Here is a 17,421-nt window from a genome sequence, read left to right on the forward strand (position 1 = left end):
CTTCTACTGTTTTTTCGCAGTAGGCGGATGCTTCCCAGACCCTGGGTGGTAGCTCATGCACAGACACGGAGTGCCTGTACATTGCATGGGTGTTTTGGTTGTGCGTGCACAGAACTAAAAAAAAAAAAAATCGTATTTAACATCTGGCATCGCTAGACTTGGATATTTTCATATACTGTGTCATGTGATCAGTATCCATCCCCAAAATGAAGACTTCTGTTGGTAAGCTGGCTGTTTAGTTTTCTTAGCTAGGTTCATCTAGGTCATAACTGTAATTTAGGGTTCGGTCCTGTGTTTGTTCTCTTGAGTATCTTTACTCATAAATATTCAGACTTCAAGGAGCGTCTCCTGTGAATGAAGTAATTTGCACAAATACTTCTCCCAGTAAGAGCCCAAAAGACAGAAGTAACAAATATTCATTTTACAAGGCAAACTTTGTAGTTCTAGTCTTTTTCATTTTATTTTAATATCAGTTTTGTGGCCAATTCACGTGATTATTTGCCTAGAGGGGAAAAATCTCTTTAAGCAGGGAAAGCAGATCCAGTGTATTTTCCTGCTATGTCTGTTTACTGGCTCTCTGATCTGGAGACAACAATGATTTTTGTAAAGACCAGCTCTTCATGGCAGCAGTTTATTTTTCTTTTGATTTAGAGATAATTCTTCCACAGGGAAAATAAAAAGTTGTCTTATATCCCACCCAGTAGAGGAATTGCAGATGCATGTGTTTATCTTCTGTGCTTCCAGTGTTTCTGGCCAGGGAGAGGAGAGGGCCTGGCGAAGGTGCTGACGAAAATGGCAAGGAGAACATCTCTGCACAGGCAGATTTCTGATACAGGACGTGCGCGGCTTATCCCAAGCTGGCTCGTGCAGGGGGAGGCTTGGTGGTGAGGATGGATGGTGAAAAAGGTCCTTCACCACCCAATGCCTGGTTGAAGCAGGGCTTTGGTTTCTGGCTTCTCGTGCTGCTTTTCCTCTGGTTCCCTGCTTTGAGTGCAAGTGCAGCTGGTGCATCTGCATCTTGGTTTCCAGCGCATTTGGGCGCAGCCGCATGGTACCGAGGCTTGGCTTGTAGGCAGAGGAAAACTGAGAAAAACCAAGAGGTTTGCTCATTAACCGCAGAAGAGAGGTAATCCAAACAGCAGCTGTCAGCCAGGGATGGCACTGGTGGGGGAAGAATACAAAGGCAGTAAGAGGCTGAAGTGTTCGCCTGAAAGGTCGATATTCCTCCAAAACAATTGCTTACCAACTTCAAAACTGCGTCCCCACCACAGAGGCCGTCTCCTCTCTCATAGTTGGACATCAGACAAAAAATATCCGAAACCCAATTGGGCACCAAATGCTTGAAACAAGCAGTTGCACAGAACACATGGAACTCATTTAAGCCTCAGAAATTTGGGGGAAGTCGGGGGATTCTTTCTTCCATAAAAGCACTTTGTTGTTTTGGAAGAAAACTGGTGCAATGTGATGCACAGATGAGTGAGCTCTTGCTTCTGAACTGATGCTGAGCAGCAGATAAACTGATCAGACATGCTGGGGCGCTCCTTGCAGAGCGCTGCTGGCCCAGGAATCGAGGCAGTTGGCTGCGGTGACTCCTTCTCTTCCCTTTGCATCGGGAGGAGCGAATGGACTGGCTCTGTTGTGGCCTTTCTTTGTGTTTTACCTGAGTAACCTTGCTCGCAAACCCAAGTGGTGCCCATGCAGCTCCAGCTCAGCATTTGCTTTCCACCCCTTTGGACCAGTCAGTGTTCGATTTGCTTCCAGGCGTTTTTCTTGAGCATCTTTGAGAAGACATCCAGTAAAACAAGGACGGAGCTCTGTGAACAGATGGAAGGAGGCGCATCTTGTGCTTAAGGAAAAGGAGAAAAGGTGCCTTATCTCCACAGTGAAGCCCTGATGAACGTGGTTGGCATGTCTGGGAAGAGAGCTGGGAACTGAAGTGCTCGGGTGAGCCCACGCTGGCGATGCAAAGGAGGGGCTGAACAGTGGGCAGGGCCAGGCGCTGCCCCAAAAACATTCTCAGGATAGTGTTTGGGGGTTTTTTTTCTGATTTTTTTGTTTTGTTTTTGTTTCCCAAGGATTTCAGAAACCCTTACAGTGATTTGTGCCCCGTGCTGGGCTCTTGTCACAGAGGCTGTCTGTGTGCAGCCACTGGATGCCCTGGGCAGACCAGCCCAGCCGCCGAGGTAGCTGCTCCCTTGCAGAGCCCCGCAGTCTGGTTTGCATTATGGGTGAAGTTTTTAGCAAATTACTGCTCCTTTCTGCTCCGTTTCCCTCAAAGAATGGGCAGAGGCCGCCCAGCAGTCTGAAGGCAGATCTTTTTTTTGTGATAGAGCACAGATTTGTGTGTTTTTGGTTGGTTTGTTAACACACGCTTGGCCCTTATCAGGCTGCTGCTCTGCATCGTTTGCCTGACACCTCTGTTGGGGGATTTATTGCTGTCAGCTCGGCCTGTGGGACGCAATTCCACCCCAAGAAAGGTTTCAGAGGAGCTTTTGGGGGTTTGGTGATGCTGAGCCCCACCAGATGCTGTGGGCAATGCCTGGGCTGCGCTCAGGTGGCCTCTTGGGAAAGAAATTTGGGAGAGGGGTGAGAGCTGCTGCAGCCGTGGGGGCTCTGCAGGCAGGGGGGGGGCCGCTCCCCCCCCCGGCCCGGGCATTGGGATCCCCCCGAAGACTGGGGTCAGATGTTACACGCAGGGCTGTGGTTTGTAGAGAGATGGATTTTAGGAAATGCCTAATTGCCTTCCCCTGTAAAATGAAATAGCGTTTTTTAGCTGAACAAGGAGAGCCTGGCTCTGAGGCCATGCAGGACGGCAGCAGCAAATGCAAGAGAGGAGGGAGAGAACCAAACCAGAAGATGGTTTCCCATTAAACTCTCAAAAACTCAGTGGCAGTGAATTGTGCCCCAAAATTTTGTACACCCAGCTGTCTCCAGACATGGGGTAATACACACGTGTAGGCAGAAGTGGCCGTGCCTGGGTTTCAGAGTCCTCTTGCATCTTGTGCTATACCACGTGTAGGGCTTGGTCTATCGAGGGAAGTCGAATGAAAACGCTGTGCGACATCTTTTGTTACACAAGTCCTTCCTGCTGTGCTTTAACTCCAGAGCCGTCCCAAATGGGCGCTGCCACTGGTAATTGTAATTTCTCTTACCTGCTGCTCTCATGATAAATGTGCTAGTGAAGCCTGACATCTAAAGTAGTTTTTGATCCAGGAATACAACTTAATGGCTAAATAAATACCTGCGTCTGGCTTATCTTTTACTTCTGTGACATCTTGCTGCCTTCTTGGAGAAGACTATAAATCAGCTGATACTTGTGTGCAGAAAGCTGTGGTCTCGGTGCCTCGCTGTTGGCCTCAGTTAGGATGCAGGTGCCATCAAGGCTGATTTTGGGGATGGCAGCAGCCCTGGGGAGGGGAGAGGAGCCCCCAGGCTACCTGCCACCGTGGCCTGGGGGGACCTGCCCTGCCAGAAGTGCTTGTGTTTGCAAAAAGGTATTAGCTAAATCACAGAGGTTGGATGTATTTAAAGCGTAACTCATGCAAAACTGGGACCTCAGTGAATGTCATGTTCAAATGGTTTCCTTGTTAAATCTGGCAACAGGGTATTTATCAGGACTTGCTTTGGAAAGCTGCACTTTTTAGTGGTTTTGAAAATAAGAAGAAAAAAAAAAGGCATTTTATCGATTTACCCAGAAAATATGTTTAAAAGACCTGTATCCCTTGGGGGGCAGCCAAGCTAGTTAAGCTTTCCTCATTTCAAATATTCTTTGCTTCCATTTTTTAAACAAATACACTGACGTGTAGAATAACAAGTGTAAATTATTTTCCAAATTAAAACAATTAGTCTTACAAACATTAAAAAAATCATGCCTCATCAACATCGCTGGTTTGTGCTTATAAGAGAACTGCAGATGCTATTTGCTTTTTAAAAATGAAGAAAAAGCTATCGCCTAGTAGTGAAAAGGTAGTTTTTGGGTTTGCATGCAGTCATGGACCAAAGGGGAATTTGAGTTGGGACAATACTGAAATAGCTTTTTTCAGACAAAGAAACAGAGAAAATTATTAGCAAAGGATTGTTAATAATTATGTTCATGCTGAAATTTTTTTTTTATTTTATTTTTAAGTGCAGGGTTGTTCCCCTGTGCAGTGATCCCATCCCATTCCAGTGAGACCATCCACACTATATATAGTTAAACATGAAGCTATCGTGATTTTAATGATCTTAACGCTTACATACGACAGCTCCTGGTAGGAACGTTTCCAATGCTGTGTCGTGCCGCAGGCTGACGTGATTTCAAGGTCTTGTACTGGGGACCCCAGAGGTCAGGGCAGATGCAGGAGGAACCTTCAACCAAGGACTTGTCTAGGCTCACAGCCATTGCAGTCGGTGTGGGCGCAGGATAATTCCTCGTATGACCGATTTCATACACAGAGTCTATCTCTTCACAGATACTTAAATGCTGTTATTTGGAAGGTCAAATGATTACTGTAGCAGAGGTGGTATTGGATGGAGTAGAAACTTGCTTTTTTATAAGGGCTTCTGGTCCTTCTGCACTGAGGACTTTAGGGAAGGAGGGGGTAGCGGTAATTGGGGACAAGGACGAGGTGACATCCCAGAGCACTTCTTGTACTCAATTCATTCACAGTTAGCACCAGCAGTTCTCAGCTGCTATTTAGAAGACTCACATTTCATTTCTCAGTCCTTCTCCTCTTTTCCTTCAGCTGGGAAGCTCGGAGGAGCCACAGCAACCTGGCTGCCTTTCTCCACTTTCCTTGTGACGGGTCTGGCAGGGCGTGCTTGGCCACAGCTTTTGCCAGAGCTTTCTTCTCATACAAAAATGTGCTGAGGGAACTGCATCGCCAGCAGACGGGGTCCCGCTTGTGAAGATTTACAGCGTAGCCTATAGGAAAGGATGGTCCCTGCTCCCTGGCTACGCTGCAAACCACGCCACCTAATGACCCAGGGCCTTTGCAGGGATACTAAAATATTGTCGTGCTCTTTTGTTCTGACACTTTCTTCTTTTTTAAATGTAAGATTTTACCATTTTTCGAAACCACAGAGACAGAGATTGAAGGCAGTCCTTTGAATTTGTTAAAATTTGACTGCAGGGTTCCTTCTGAACCCTGTGCTAATTTTTAGCAGAGCAGGAAACATTAAAAATAACCATGAGAGAAGATTTCCCAACTCAGAACGATTGTCCTCTTAATAATCTCTGGCTTCGTTTTCACTAGATATTTTCCCCCCTTAAAATTCCTGTAAGCCTGATAGAGCAAGTACATCCATGCCGGCAGCAGTAATGGCACCAGAGAAGGAAGGCAGAGGGCCAGTTAGCCAGGCTGGCACCTAGGCTTGCTCTGAGCAGGGGTAAGGGGTGTATGGGGGAAATGCTTATTAATTATTGGAAGAGCTTTTGCATGTGAATCGAAGCTTGCAAGCTCCATGTCTTCCCACTTTGGTGAACCTAAAACTGTTCCCAAGCCTTCAGCTGCTCTCAGCGTTGGGTGAATCTCACTTTTGCAATGAGAGGTGACATTTTGGTACTACATCCCGAGACTTTTGAGCTTCTACTGTGAAACAAAAAAAAAAAAATCTAAACTTGTTTTAAAACTTATCTGAATGTAGCCCCTTCCTCTGAAGCCGAAATGTTGCATGGCCAAACCAGGGCATTCAGCAAGAGTGCATGATGTAGTAACAAGCTCTGCTCAAGCACCAACATCTGATCTGACTTGTGTCTGCATTCTCAGCATCATTGTATAAATATATATCATTGAATAATATATCATTAATGTATACCATAAAATATATATCATTATATAAATAATGTCGTCACCCAGGTGACGGCAGTGGGGAGGCACCACGGTTTGGGTCATTACGCCTGCAGGAGCACCGTGTGCTTACGTTACATTACGCTACATTTGTGAGGCATAAAACCAAGGCGAGTAATTGCAATTACCGCTCACCCCTGCTCGGTGTTGCCAGCCTCTCCTGCCCTGGCAACCTGAGGGCTCCAGCCAAAGGGTCTGGACGTATTTTCTTTTTCAAACTGACAGCAATGTTTTGTCTTTTCTCTTCAAACGTGGAGGATGCCCCGCAGAGCCGCGTTGGCCCGGCACTGAACGCAGGCGGTCCTTACTGGTGCATGGTCAGAAAATGAGATCTGAGTTGATTACAGCTGGAAGTGGGCTCTGACATCCACTGATTGCTGTCAGCTGGGACCACATCGGTGTTGTCTTCCTCGAAGCACCCGGGATCAATGGGTTTCATCCCGCTTGGTCGGTGCGGTGATGGTTTTGGTCAGAACCATGTTTTGGGGGAAGTTGATTGAATTTTTTCTCTACCTTGTCTTAAAGCATCAGGTTTGTCCTAGGCAGAAAGTTTATCCCCTCTTGATGTAGTGAGCATTTAATTATGTAAAGTGCCATCACTCTGTGTGTGATTTGGAGCAAAAGGCTTGTAATCGAGAGTGGGCGAAGGCATGAGTGAAATTTACCCCTGGGCAAAAAGCACAGCACGAAGCCACTGCGATGCTTTCTCTTACTTGGGCCCTGTAGTGGGGTGTCCAGAAAACTCACCTTTTTCTTAAGCTTTGTGCTGGTCGTTTAAGTGGAAGTGATTTTTGTCCCCCCAAAATCAAGACTTCTATAGAGGTGGGTTTTGACTGGGGGAATAGGGGGTTACTTCTTGTTTTCCTGTTCCTTAGTTATCAAATAAACTAAAGATTCCTTCATCTTTAATTAAAAAGACATGGAGCAGAATTCAAATAAAAGACAATAATGACCTCAACACATGGGTGCTCCTGAAAGTTGCAGGCAATCAAGTAAGCAAGCCCAGATTTCAGATGCTCTCTCCTACTTTACACATGCAATCCTCTGGCTGCTCTCGGAAACCCTACTTTGCTCACGCAGACGTTTGGCTGCGCAGGTAGAGCAGAGTCAATTAAATCTCCAGCCCAGACTAACAAAATATTTCAAAGTCTGAGTTAGTCTTGTCCATTCAGCGGCGTGGCTGGCTGAAAGCCCCTTTGAAAGCCTGATGGATATTGTTTTTCTCAAGCATTAAATGCTTTCCCTCAGACAAACATCCTTTGAATAGGACATTGTTTTTCCTTCTGGATGTCCCTTTGTGGACTGATACAAGAATAGCTAAAAGCTGATGAATTGGTATTGTAAATTTAAAAAAAAAAAAAAATCTCTGGGACTTCTGCTCCTTTGAGAAGTTGAATGTGCTGGAAGTTCTCTGCTCAGGTCTGTCCATCTTGTCCTCTGGAGGTCGGAGAGCTGCATCGGGAGCTTCAGGTGAACCATCTCAAACAATCATAGTTTCGTGAAAGATGCTCTGTGGACCTGACGCCTTTCTCGGGTGTTATAATGTAAGGAATCGAGGTGAGATAAAGTATGAAGGGGGTGTTAGGGGAAGAAGTAGTAGTTTGGTTGTGACCTGCAAGCCTTTGCATTAACGGACGCAACTGCATTCCATTTATATTTTTCATTATTGCTACGTAGCAGTTGTGTACTGGTAGTTCTTTATGAGAGACAATATACGTCGTGAACAGTATAATCTATGTTTGGTCACTTCAGAAATCGTGTGTGTAAAGAAATCCCCATCTATTTTCAGATGAACATCTCTTGTCCAGGTCCCCTAGTCTTTATAACATAGGTACCGATGCCCTGCCCAGGATTCAGCCACCTAGATTTACCTCTTTTTTTCCACAGTTTCATATTCCAAGCCATATTCCATACACCACAGCCCCTGCAGACTGATTTATTCCTTATTGATGGCCAGAGCTGTGAGCTGGAAGGATGCTATTTTTAATGCAGCCATTGGGCTTCTCTTACACACCTTTCTCTCTTTCGCTCAATTTCACCATCACAGATTTAAGCTGAATTAAAAAAAGTTCACCCTAATCGGTTCCCTAAGAAATACAGAAAACTTGGATGCTTTATTGTTGCGTTATACAATAGTCCAAAGTACATTTGCTTCGGTAGGTCCTCCAGGTTTACGGGGCTGTAATGTGGGAAGACGTTTCAGCCCAGCACGTCTGCAGAAGGAGCCAGGAGGATGCGCGTGTGCCGTACACGTGTGGCCCTGCTGGGCAGACATAGGAGGGAGCAGGTCATGATCCCAAGGTACCATTTTGCAAGCGTAGCCCTTGAATTTGCAGTAAGCAGTGAGGAGAGCAAGGCCGGCTTGTGTTCGAGACCACAGGAGCTGCCAGCCATCCTGCGGCGCTGGGTCAGGCTTTGCCGCGGGGAGGGGGCAGGGACGTAGTGCCCACTGTTCGGCACAGTCTGCAGCTCCCTCCGGAGCGGATCCTCACCCAGCGAAGCACGTCAGCGCATGCTGGAAATCTGGGGGTGGAAGCAGGTCAGTCCGAGGGCTTTGCTGACTCGCAGCCATCGTGCCACGTCTCTGCAGGAACAGTTTGCAGGGCTGAGACTTCTGTGGGTTTAAATGAGGAAAGGTTTTAAGTTCTCAGGTGGCAGGTCATGGATGGGTGGAAATGCAGTTCTTCTGGGATTTACCGTAACTGTTGAGTTTTGAACTGCTTCCCTTCATCCCCAAGTGCCTGTGTGCCAGCTCCAGCTGACAGCAGGGGCAGCTTTGGCTTTGTCCGTGGGCCTTAGAGCGTCTGTGCTTCCCCTCCCCACGTGCATCCTTTCTCAAAAGCAAGGTTTCCTACGGCCCAATACGTTCAGTGGCTTCACGTTAATTAAGGGCTGCATGCCAGAAACGATGGGGAAATAACCATTTATCGTCTCGATTTACCATGCACTCCTGCAGCAAGCCTAGAAAGGGGAGACCCGGGGAAGAACTGGGGTGACCAAGTGCTTGGTCCTGCAAATACAAGCACGTTTCCAGCTTTGTATCACTGCAGGTGAGCAAAGCACATAGGTACCAGCCCACGAGGCAGATGCACCCTTCCTTTCTCCATAGCAAGACAACCCTTCCCATCAGTGAGATTCACCATTGTGGACTGAAGGTGATGCTTGGTCCCCACATCTTGGGTAAAATGGTAGAGTTTCAGCGAGTCCTTTTGATAAAACAAATGGTTCAGGTCTGAGGTAGACGTGAGTCACTCCCTGCTCAGTTTAACCGAAGCAGGCACGTTTTACTGCTGCTCTTTTAGAGTCTTTGAAAAACCTCAGGGAGTCCCGAGCGCTGTGCCAGAGCAGTGTCACCCTGTTCCTGTCACTAATCCTGTCGCTTCCTCTCACGCTTCTTTATACTCTGCAAATTGTTTGATGCCTCTTACTGTACTTCTGTGAAACCTTCCTGCTGTGGATTGCATGGATGAAGGATTAGGTATATAAGTAACATAGCCAAAGGTTGTACTATACGTAAGTAGAGCCTCTTTCAGAGCATGAATGATATTGCTATGTTTGTAAATTGATTTTGTTGTTGTTGTTGTTATTATTATTTCTTTTTTAATAATATCGTCTTTTCCTTCCCTTTTCAGGGGCCTCTTGGTTTGGATGGCAAACCAGTAAGTAGCACCAGGTGCCAAATGTAACATGTCTTTATTCGTGCTGCTCTGCAATAGATAGGCAGAATCTCAAATATTACTCATCTATTACTACATATATAACTGTTTAGGAGGCAAAATGGTATTTAGAAAAAATATTCTGTGGTCTGTAACACACGCAAGTTTAAACTCTGAGCCAGAGCTGGCCGGCACAGATAGAGGTGAGCTTTGCTTTACCTGTCAGCTCGTCTTGGCTGCTTCTCCCCCTCCTGTGCCAGCTCAGCTAGTGGAGACTTTGCAGCTGGGCTGCAGACCAAATTTGGGAAATAAACTCCAGTAGCACCTTGAAAGAAGCAAAGTCAGTAATCTTGGTTGCATGCTCCTGGCACTACGAAGCGGTGTCGTAAAAATAATTGTTCCCAAACGGGGTTCATTTGCCTCCAAAGGAGCCCAGGTGGGAAGTCCTTGGGAGTGCCCGGTGTCCACGCAATACTTTGTGGAACAGCCTGGACTTCATTTTATGAGCTGTTTGCTTGACTTCATTTTTGCTTGGAAGCTCTTTGGATACTCAGGTGCTCTGCTCTTTTCTCACTTATTTTACAGAAACATAGACTTTTTTGTTTTTATGCTAGCTGAACACTAGCCAGCTCTGATTCCTTCGGCTGGATGGTTGCTACAGGAGGTCACAGCTCTATATTTTGTGTCCAAATCCCACTCTATTCCACCACGTTCACTAGAGGGCACCATTTGAAATCTTTTCAAGCTCTGGTCCTAAACCAACTGTGATTTTCAAAGTGGGCAGAAGTCATTCGGTCTTTGCAATCACAAAGTTACTCCAAATATTTATTTCTAGCCAGTCGGGGAGTATTTTATTATAGCTGAACATCGCTGTGGCTGGTTTTTATCCTACCGCTGAAGATGGCAAATGCGAATGAAAAGAAATCTAGAAATAACGCATTAGAAAAGAAAAAAAATCCCAAGAAACTGGAAGGCCAGCTCGCACCGCTGTGTTCGGGGCTTGGCTTTGAATTAGCCAAACCCCGTGATGGAGGAGCAGCGCAATCCCCAGCAGCACGCTCCTGCGCCCACTGCCCTTGGCACGCAAACAGCTGCGAGTTGTGCGTGTGCACTGGGCAGGAGCGAGACCTCTGGGTGAGAGGCAGGGAAAATCTCAACGAAAAAGCAAACTTATCAAACGGCCAAACTCAAACCAGACTGTTCATGATCTTTTCCATGAAGGCAAGGGGCCAGCAGCTTTGCTTAGAGCCAAATTAACAGCAGGAGGGATGCTGCGTGGGGATGCAGATGCTGCCGCTGTCGGCCTCTCTGCTGACCTTCCCCCACTGCATCCCACTGGGTCCCGCTTCAGCAAACACCGTGAATTGGGCTGAACCCCAAGTTTCAGTATTTTTCTGTGCTGGAAGGAGGTTGCAGAGCAGGCACATCAAAGCGTGGCTCTGCGGCTTCTCTTTGGGGCTGCAGCATGTCTCTGCCTGCCTGCCTTACAGAAAGCTGCTTAGAGGGAAGATGACTTATGTCTTCAGCAAATAGGCCAAAGAAAGCAGCCCATCCTCCTTGTTTATTTCAAACAGATGTGTAATTGTTGTAATGATATGCTGAGCATGTGTTTTTCTAGAAGTGATTTAATACTTCAAGAAGTCTCTTGCATCTATTTAGTCACGTGTTTGCGAGCAGCTGTCACGCTGCCTGCCCTGCCCCGGTCCTTCTCCGGTCCTCTGTCCCGGCAAGAGCGGGCAGGACCTCATCGGTGCTTCTCAGTAGCATGCTGCTCATGTGAAGCACTGTATAACTTAAAATAATAGCAGGTATAACTTAAAATAATAGTGAACATGGCTCAGGTTTGTGAATTGAGGAATGCAGTCTCCTTGGTTTTGATGTTACGTGCATTGACGATTCTGCCGTTTCTTAACTCGGATTCTTCTTATGTATTTCCAGGGACCTCCAGGACCAAAAGGGGAAAAGGTAAAGACTGCATTAACGTGTGGCTTTTGGGGAAGCAGGTGTATGTTCTCCTCCTGCTGTAATTCTCTCAGCTCAGGTTACCCCAATACGCCAGCATGACGTTACCACTGGGTTTTGTTGGGGCATGGAGCCGTGGCAGCAGGTTCTCGGGTTGCTTTTGGGTGAGCCCTGGGAAGGGGAGAGCAGAAAGAATTTGCAAAGATGTAGGAAGAATAAGTATGGCCTTAAAGCTCATCCATGCTGCAGGGTTCTTGGTAACCCCTTAAGGGTTAGGAGAGTGGCATGCAACTCTCCTCTTGCTTTCCTCCAAGGGCAAGGCTGTGGGCTCCAACGCTCTGTGTTTGCATGACATCCTCCCATGAAATTAGAGCAGCCAAAGAAGGTAATTACCGTACTGAAAGTGATGTTAATCCTCGCATGTGTAGGACATAAGCAGTTGCTAGGGGAGCCTTAGAGTTGGAAACAATCTGCTATTTCTGATTTATTATCTGTTTCATCGCCTGCCAGGGCAGAATCTTTCCCCATTGTGTTGTCTCGAACTCTTCATCTCACTGGTTTTGAATACGTTAAGCAATAGAACTCTTGCCACCTCCCTTGTGTGCTGTCCCCGCGTCCAGCTGACCCCGCGCTCGGTCCTTCGTGATTGAAATTTGAACTCTAGTAGCTGACCCTTGCTATTTTGCCTGACACACAGGGTGAAGCAGGGGACGTTGGCCCAAGGGTAAGTAGTGACATGGCACGTTGATTTATTCTAAAATCTGGTTGGGCTTGGTCACTGCACAAAACAAGGCTTCGTGCAGCTTTGTCGCTGCAAACTGAGGTATGGTAACAGTTCTGGAAACATTTAATTTTGCCATTGGAGCTCTTTGTGGTGGTGGTTTTCCTAACTTTGACCATGGGGAAACAAAAGTTGAAGACCTTGAAGTTCCTCGTAAAGGGCTTCACTTTTACTGGGCTTTTCCATCCCTGATTCCCTCTTCTAGTGTCAGAGACAGACCATGTTTCTCTTGAAGCTGTGCTCCTTATTTGTTGGCATTAGAGCACCGGTATGCGGTGGCAAGACCTGGTGTCCCAAGGAAAGGCCCAGCACGGTGTTGTGCAGGATGGAAAGTTCCTCCTCTCTTGCTGAGCTACCCGCATGGGAGCATAGGCTGCCTTTGATTGAAAATAAAGGGTTTAAAGTAGCTGTATGATGAAGGAAAACTGTTTTGGCGATGGCAGCGGTAACACAAAGTCTCCCGTATCGGGGATGAGACGGGAGGGCTCACCACGAGGTCTGTGGTATGTCCGAGGTGGGCTCCGTCGCAGTAACGGAGATGCGGTTGGCTGCGGGTTACGGGCACCTGCTGGAAACCCCGTGGCGGGGATGTGCTGGGATGCTGGTGTACGGGCCCCGCGCAGAGGCCAGATTCGGAGCTGGCACCCAGGAGTCGGCTGGCAGGTTTAGATGCGGTTGCTGGAAACATAGCCAGGACCTCAGTGGTTAACGTTGGGCAGAGATGCCTCAGAGTCGTTTTTCTTTTTTCCCCCAGAGGCTGTTAAGTCACTTTTTGAAGTTGGTGTCATTTTCTGAAGCAGCTCCCAACCGCCTTGGGTGCCTTTGGGAACGGCATCCTCGGGCTTCAAGAGCCCCTAAAATTTCTCCAATAGATTTATGCCCTGCGTGGCTAAGGAGGGGCTCGGCGTAAGTTCTCAACCTTGTCTAAGTGCCTACCCATGTACTCGGAAAAGGCTTTAAGAGGTGATTCAGCGGCACGTGGGTGTGAGTTTTCACTCCTTGGCTGGGGCTGTGGATGACTTCGGGGCTGGCGACCCCGGTGATGCTGGAGGAGATGCTCAGGCTCCAGAGCGCCTGTGGTCTGTGCCGCCGGATAATGCGGGAACCCACCTCCTGCCGCGGCTGCTGTTTGTGCTGCGGGAGATGCTCTGGGGACAGGCTCTGCCTGGACTCGCAGGGGCGGGTGCCAGCTCCCAAGGTAACGCTTGTCCTGCGATTTAATCTACCGATAAAAATATGTGCTTTTTTTTCTCCTGACCTGCATTTGTCCAGATTTTGCTTTACTTTTCTATTTTTTTATGTCTTTTCACACAAGAGTAAGAAAAAGGCTCACAAACAATTTGGGGAGGAAAGGGAGAGAAACAAGCCTGGCAGAGCCGTGCCACAAGTAGGTCTAACAACTGGTGCCTGGCTTTGAAAATATCCTACTTTATGTCTCCAGACGCTCAGGGTTGTGGATTGGATATGAAACTTCTTAATAGCATCTGGCCCAGATTTCTTTTTATTTATTAATTTCATCTACCGTCTTCCTCAAGTTTCAGTCATGGCTTTGTTTAGCTGATTTTGAAAGATGTCGCAGCAAGTCATGGCATCGACGGGAGGTTAAATAACTAGTGCCGCCTCCCTCGTAAATGTGCATGTCTATGGGCAGCGGAGCGAGGATAGCGTGTGTCAGTGAACACAAAAATATTATCATTAGGAGGGATAGATTAAAAGAGAATAATGCTTGGAGCGGCTTTGGAGGGACTGTCTGCAGTGGAAGTGGGATGAAGGCAGTGAGGGATTAGCTACTGAATATGTTTGTGTCTGCGCTGCTTCTCCTTCTGTCTCCGGTAAACACCTGACGCCAGTGTGGACAAAAAAAATAGAGAGATTATTGCACATGTGAGTGTGCCTAACACAGATGCCGGAGGGTGATTTTGGAAGGAGTTCCCGTCCGGTTGTCTTAGGCACTGAAGCTAATGTTTGCAAATGGCATCAGGGAGGCTGTTGCGCAGCCTCACCTAACCAGGATGGAGAATAAACATACTCAAATATACTGACAAAATGCACATAGGTGTATTTACAGGGAGACGCCAAGGACAGATTCCCTCTGCTCTGGGGAGGAAGGAGAGAGTCGAAGCAGGATGCTGCCAAGGATGGGACTGCTGTGCCCTGATACTTGTGCTTGTATTTCTCTCTTAAAATCAAACGTATTGCTACGCCTCTGAAAAGGATTGTTATTTTATAAGCCAGACTTGCTCCCTGAGCCGGCACTGGGATGATCCTGTTCTTACTGATAGTTCAGCTGTTTAGACAGATGATGGGACTGATGAATTTTTTGTACATCTGGGCTGGCGGATGCGCAGCGCCTGGGGCAGCGGCACCGGGTTTGCTCTCGAGAGGGAGACAAGGGGCTTCAACTTGTGAGAGAAATGCTCTTATCTCCAGCGGCCCGTGCTCGAGGGCCAGCGCCGATGGAGGTGGCACCAGTAACGTCTGCACCTGCATCCTGAGCTGCTGTGGGGCTAAACGCTGGCCGGCCACGTGGCTGAACTGGCTCTATAGCTACAGGCTGGAGTTTAGGCTGCAGATAAAAAAGTAGCTTTTTTTCTCTCTTACTTTTTGCGAGAAGGTAAGTGCTTGCCAAGCTCACGTCGCAGATAAAAGCTCAGCACGGAAATTGTCCTGCAGAGCTCACAGTCAATAGAGAGATGTATGGGTATTTTACTTTACTTTTACTTTATTTCTTATTTTGGAACATGATGTTGAAATGGCTAAATCGAGTACTCTAAAGCTGGAAATTGCCCGTGTTCAAGGTTTCTGTGCTTTAAGACTCCGTTGCCACACAGGGTCAGACTCAAAGGCCAGTTAGCCCAGTGTCCCGTGACCAGGTGCATCGGGAGAGTGTAAACATGGAGCAGGAACGTGTAACTCCAACACACTTAACTGCTCTCCTGGAGCCTGGTTATCCACGGTCTGGACGTTTCTTGGGCCGGAGATGGTGTCTCTGTATTTAGTAGCCCTCAAGGCTGTTCACCTTTCATGGGCCCATCTGTAACAGGGTTTGTTTCAAATTCAATGTGCGATTGCTGGATTTGGTGGGATATGGTGTGTTTGGCCTCGGAGCAAATGCAAATTGTCATTTCACATGGAAGCAGATAGGGCTGGGCTTGGGAGGTGTTTACTTGGATGGTGCTCAGCAATCTGAGGGATAAGAAAAACATTTCTGTTCCTGTCTTACTCCTTGGGCTCTTCTGAAAATCCCACTTAATGCTCTTGTGTAACTTCATGCACATACGAAGCCATAAAACTAGGTCCTTTGGGTCTACCACAAAACCCTTTGCTCGCAGTGAAGCCTTTCTGGTGGTTTCTGTAGTATCTGGAGGGCCTGGCCGAGCACAAGGGCTCTGTGTCCCCATTCATTTCGATGTGACATCATCTTGGTTTTTGAAAATCTCAGGATTTCAGCATTGTTCCTCCCCAAAATGGCTGTATTTAAGCGAGGGCTGAGCTAAAGCCTCTCTCTACAGCTTGAAGAAAATTCTTGGGGGAGGGGTTTATTTTCCAGGGTTGGTTAGTTTTTTTCTATCTGACTTTGCCTTTCCCCTCCCTGTCTGAGATGACAGTGTTAAAACGGCTGCGCTCGATGTACCTGTGCACACTTGCTGCTAAGCCTGTCCTGGGAGGCTGGGCAGGAGGTGGGCTTGCCTATGCAATATTTACCCCAAAATTGAGTTTTGGGGTTATCTGTTATTTGCGTGAAAGGTTTAAAAGCTCCCTGGGCAATTTGGACAAGAGGTTTGTTCCTTAGAAACCTTCCAAAATCCTCTTGGAGGGTGTGCTGTGTGTTCCCGCGGGGCTTCTCATGGCTTTGCTCCATCCCTTTGGTCCTCCTACAGACGCGTGCAGGGATGGACGGGGAAAAGGGACACACAAGCAGTGTCCTGAGAAAGGAAATGTCTTGCTGCTTCTCCCTAGATAGATAAGTGGAAAGACAATAGCAGTGACTACTGACATGGTCCGAATACATTGTTTTTGCATCGTATAAATCTGAGAGACTTATCTGCATTTTGCAGGCTGGGGAATACATCAGTATTCATTTTAGTCTCTGAAAAAAATATAATATTTGGTCTCGGGAGAAATGCTGGGATATATCCCCTGTGGGGTTTACTGGAATAATGCTCTTTATTCTGCAGAAAGCCCTGCAGTAGGGGAATCCTCTGTACCCCAGCTGTTTTGAATGTCCTATTGTGCAGTAAACTAATGAAAAGATACTTGTTTCCCTGCGTCTGTTTACTGCTTCCCAAGCTCCAGTGTATCCAGAATGTTAAAACAACCACTGTTGGCTACTTAGATTATTTCCTCCTCATGCATCAATTAAGTATTGAAGAAAAATTGTTATATATTGTTACAGCCTTTAAAACTCATCCTTCTGCTGTGCTTTCATCTTAAATTCTTGCTCTTTTTTCCTCTGCTTCCCACTTTACCTGACTAGATGGTTTTTCCCCGGCTCAATCACGGATTTCTGGCTAACGATCAGCTTGTCTTTAGCCGGCGAGTGCTCAAGGTAGACATATCGGATCTGCTGCCTCTGGTTTGCTGTGATTCTTTGAGTTGCTTTTGTTTCTTCTCTCTGGCTGAAAGTGCACTGTGGCTATTTTAAATCGTCACTACTGTGGCTATGTTCAGTGGTGCTTGTTGGGAGCACGCTTGAGTGAAACCCCATTGGAATTTAGGGGGCGTTTTGTCAAAGCAGAGAGACATAAAAGTGATGGATTTGAGTGTTTGGTCCTTTGTGAGAACTGGGAATCAAGCAGCAAAGTCCTATAAATGTTCATATGAACAGTGCTGGCATTGTAAAATAAAATGCATTAAAACTGGAGTTGTCTAAATCCTCGTACTCCAAACGTGACATTTTAATTAGGCAAAATTCAGTGGGAGACTCTTGACTTGACATAATTGGATGCCGTGTTCAGCATTTGCAATAGGATTTTTTTTTTCTTAAACTATGCAAGTGATTTAGGAGCACAGATCTTGTTGAAAGGCCGTGGGATTTGTGCTGCTAAGTCACTTAAGGACTTCTGAAAATCCCACACTTGTCCCTGATTTGAGGGTGGACCACATATTAAATACAGTCCTCATTCTGCCTCGGTGGTAACCCTTCCAGATGTTGCTAAAAGATTTACGAGACGGCCTTTCTGTGAGGCCTTCC

The 17,421-nt window shown here is 46.9% G+C and overlaps 1 protein-coding gene across 1 annotated transcript in view; it reads left to right on the forward strand.

The window, feature by feature from the left end:
* The window catches only part of COL23A1 (collagen, type XXIII, alpha 1), a 59,387-nt gene that overhangs the window by 20,649 nt on the left and 21,317 nt on the right, over positions 1–17,421 (forward strand). Inside the window, exons 5-7 of the mRNA XM_009322763.1 lie at positions 9,461–9,487; positions 11,423–11,449; positions 12,144–12,170. Coding sequence (XP_009321038.1) covers positions 9,461–9,487; positions 11,423–11,449; positions 12,144–12,170 — 81 coding nt within the window. The remainder of the gene's footprint in view (positions 1–9,460; positions 9,488–11,422; positions 11,450–12,143; positions 12,171–17,421) is intronic.

The sequence above is a fragment of the Pygoscelis adeliae genome, unplaced genomic scaffold, assembly GCF_000699105.1.
Source record: "Pygoscelis adeliae isolate BGI_AS28 unplaced genomic scaffold, ASM69910v1 Scaffold34, whole genome shotgun sequence".
Taxonomy (NCBI): Eukaryota; Metazoa; Chordata; class Aves; order Sphenisciformes; family Spheniscidae; genus Pygoscelis; species Pygoscelis adeliae.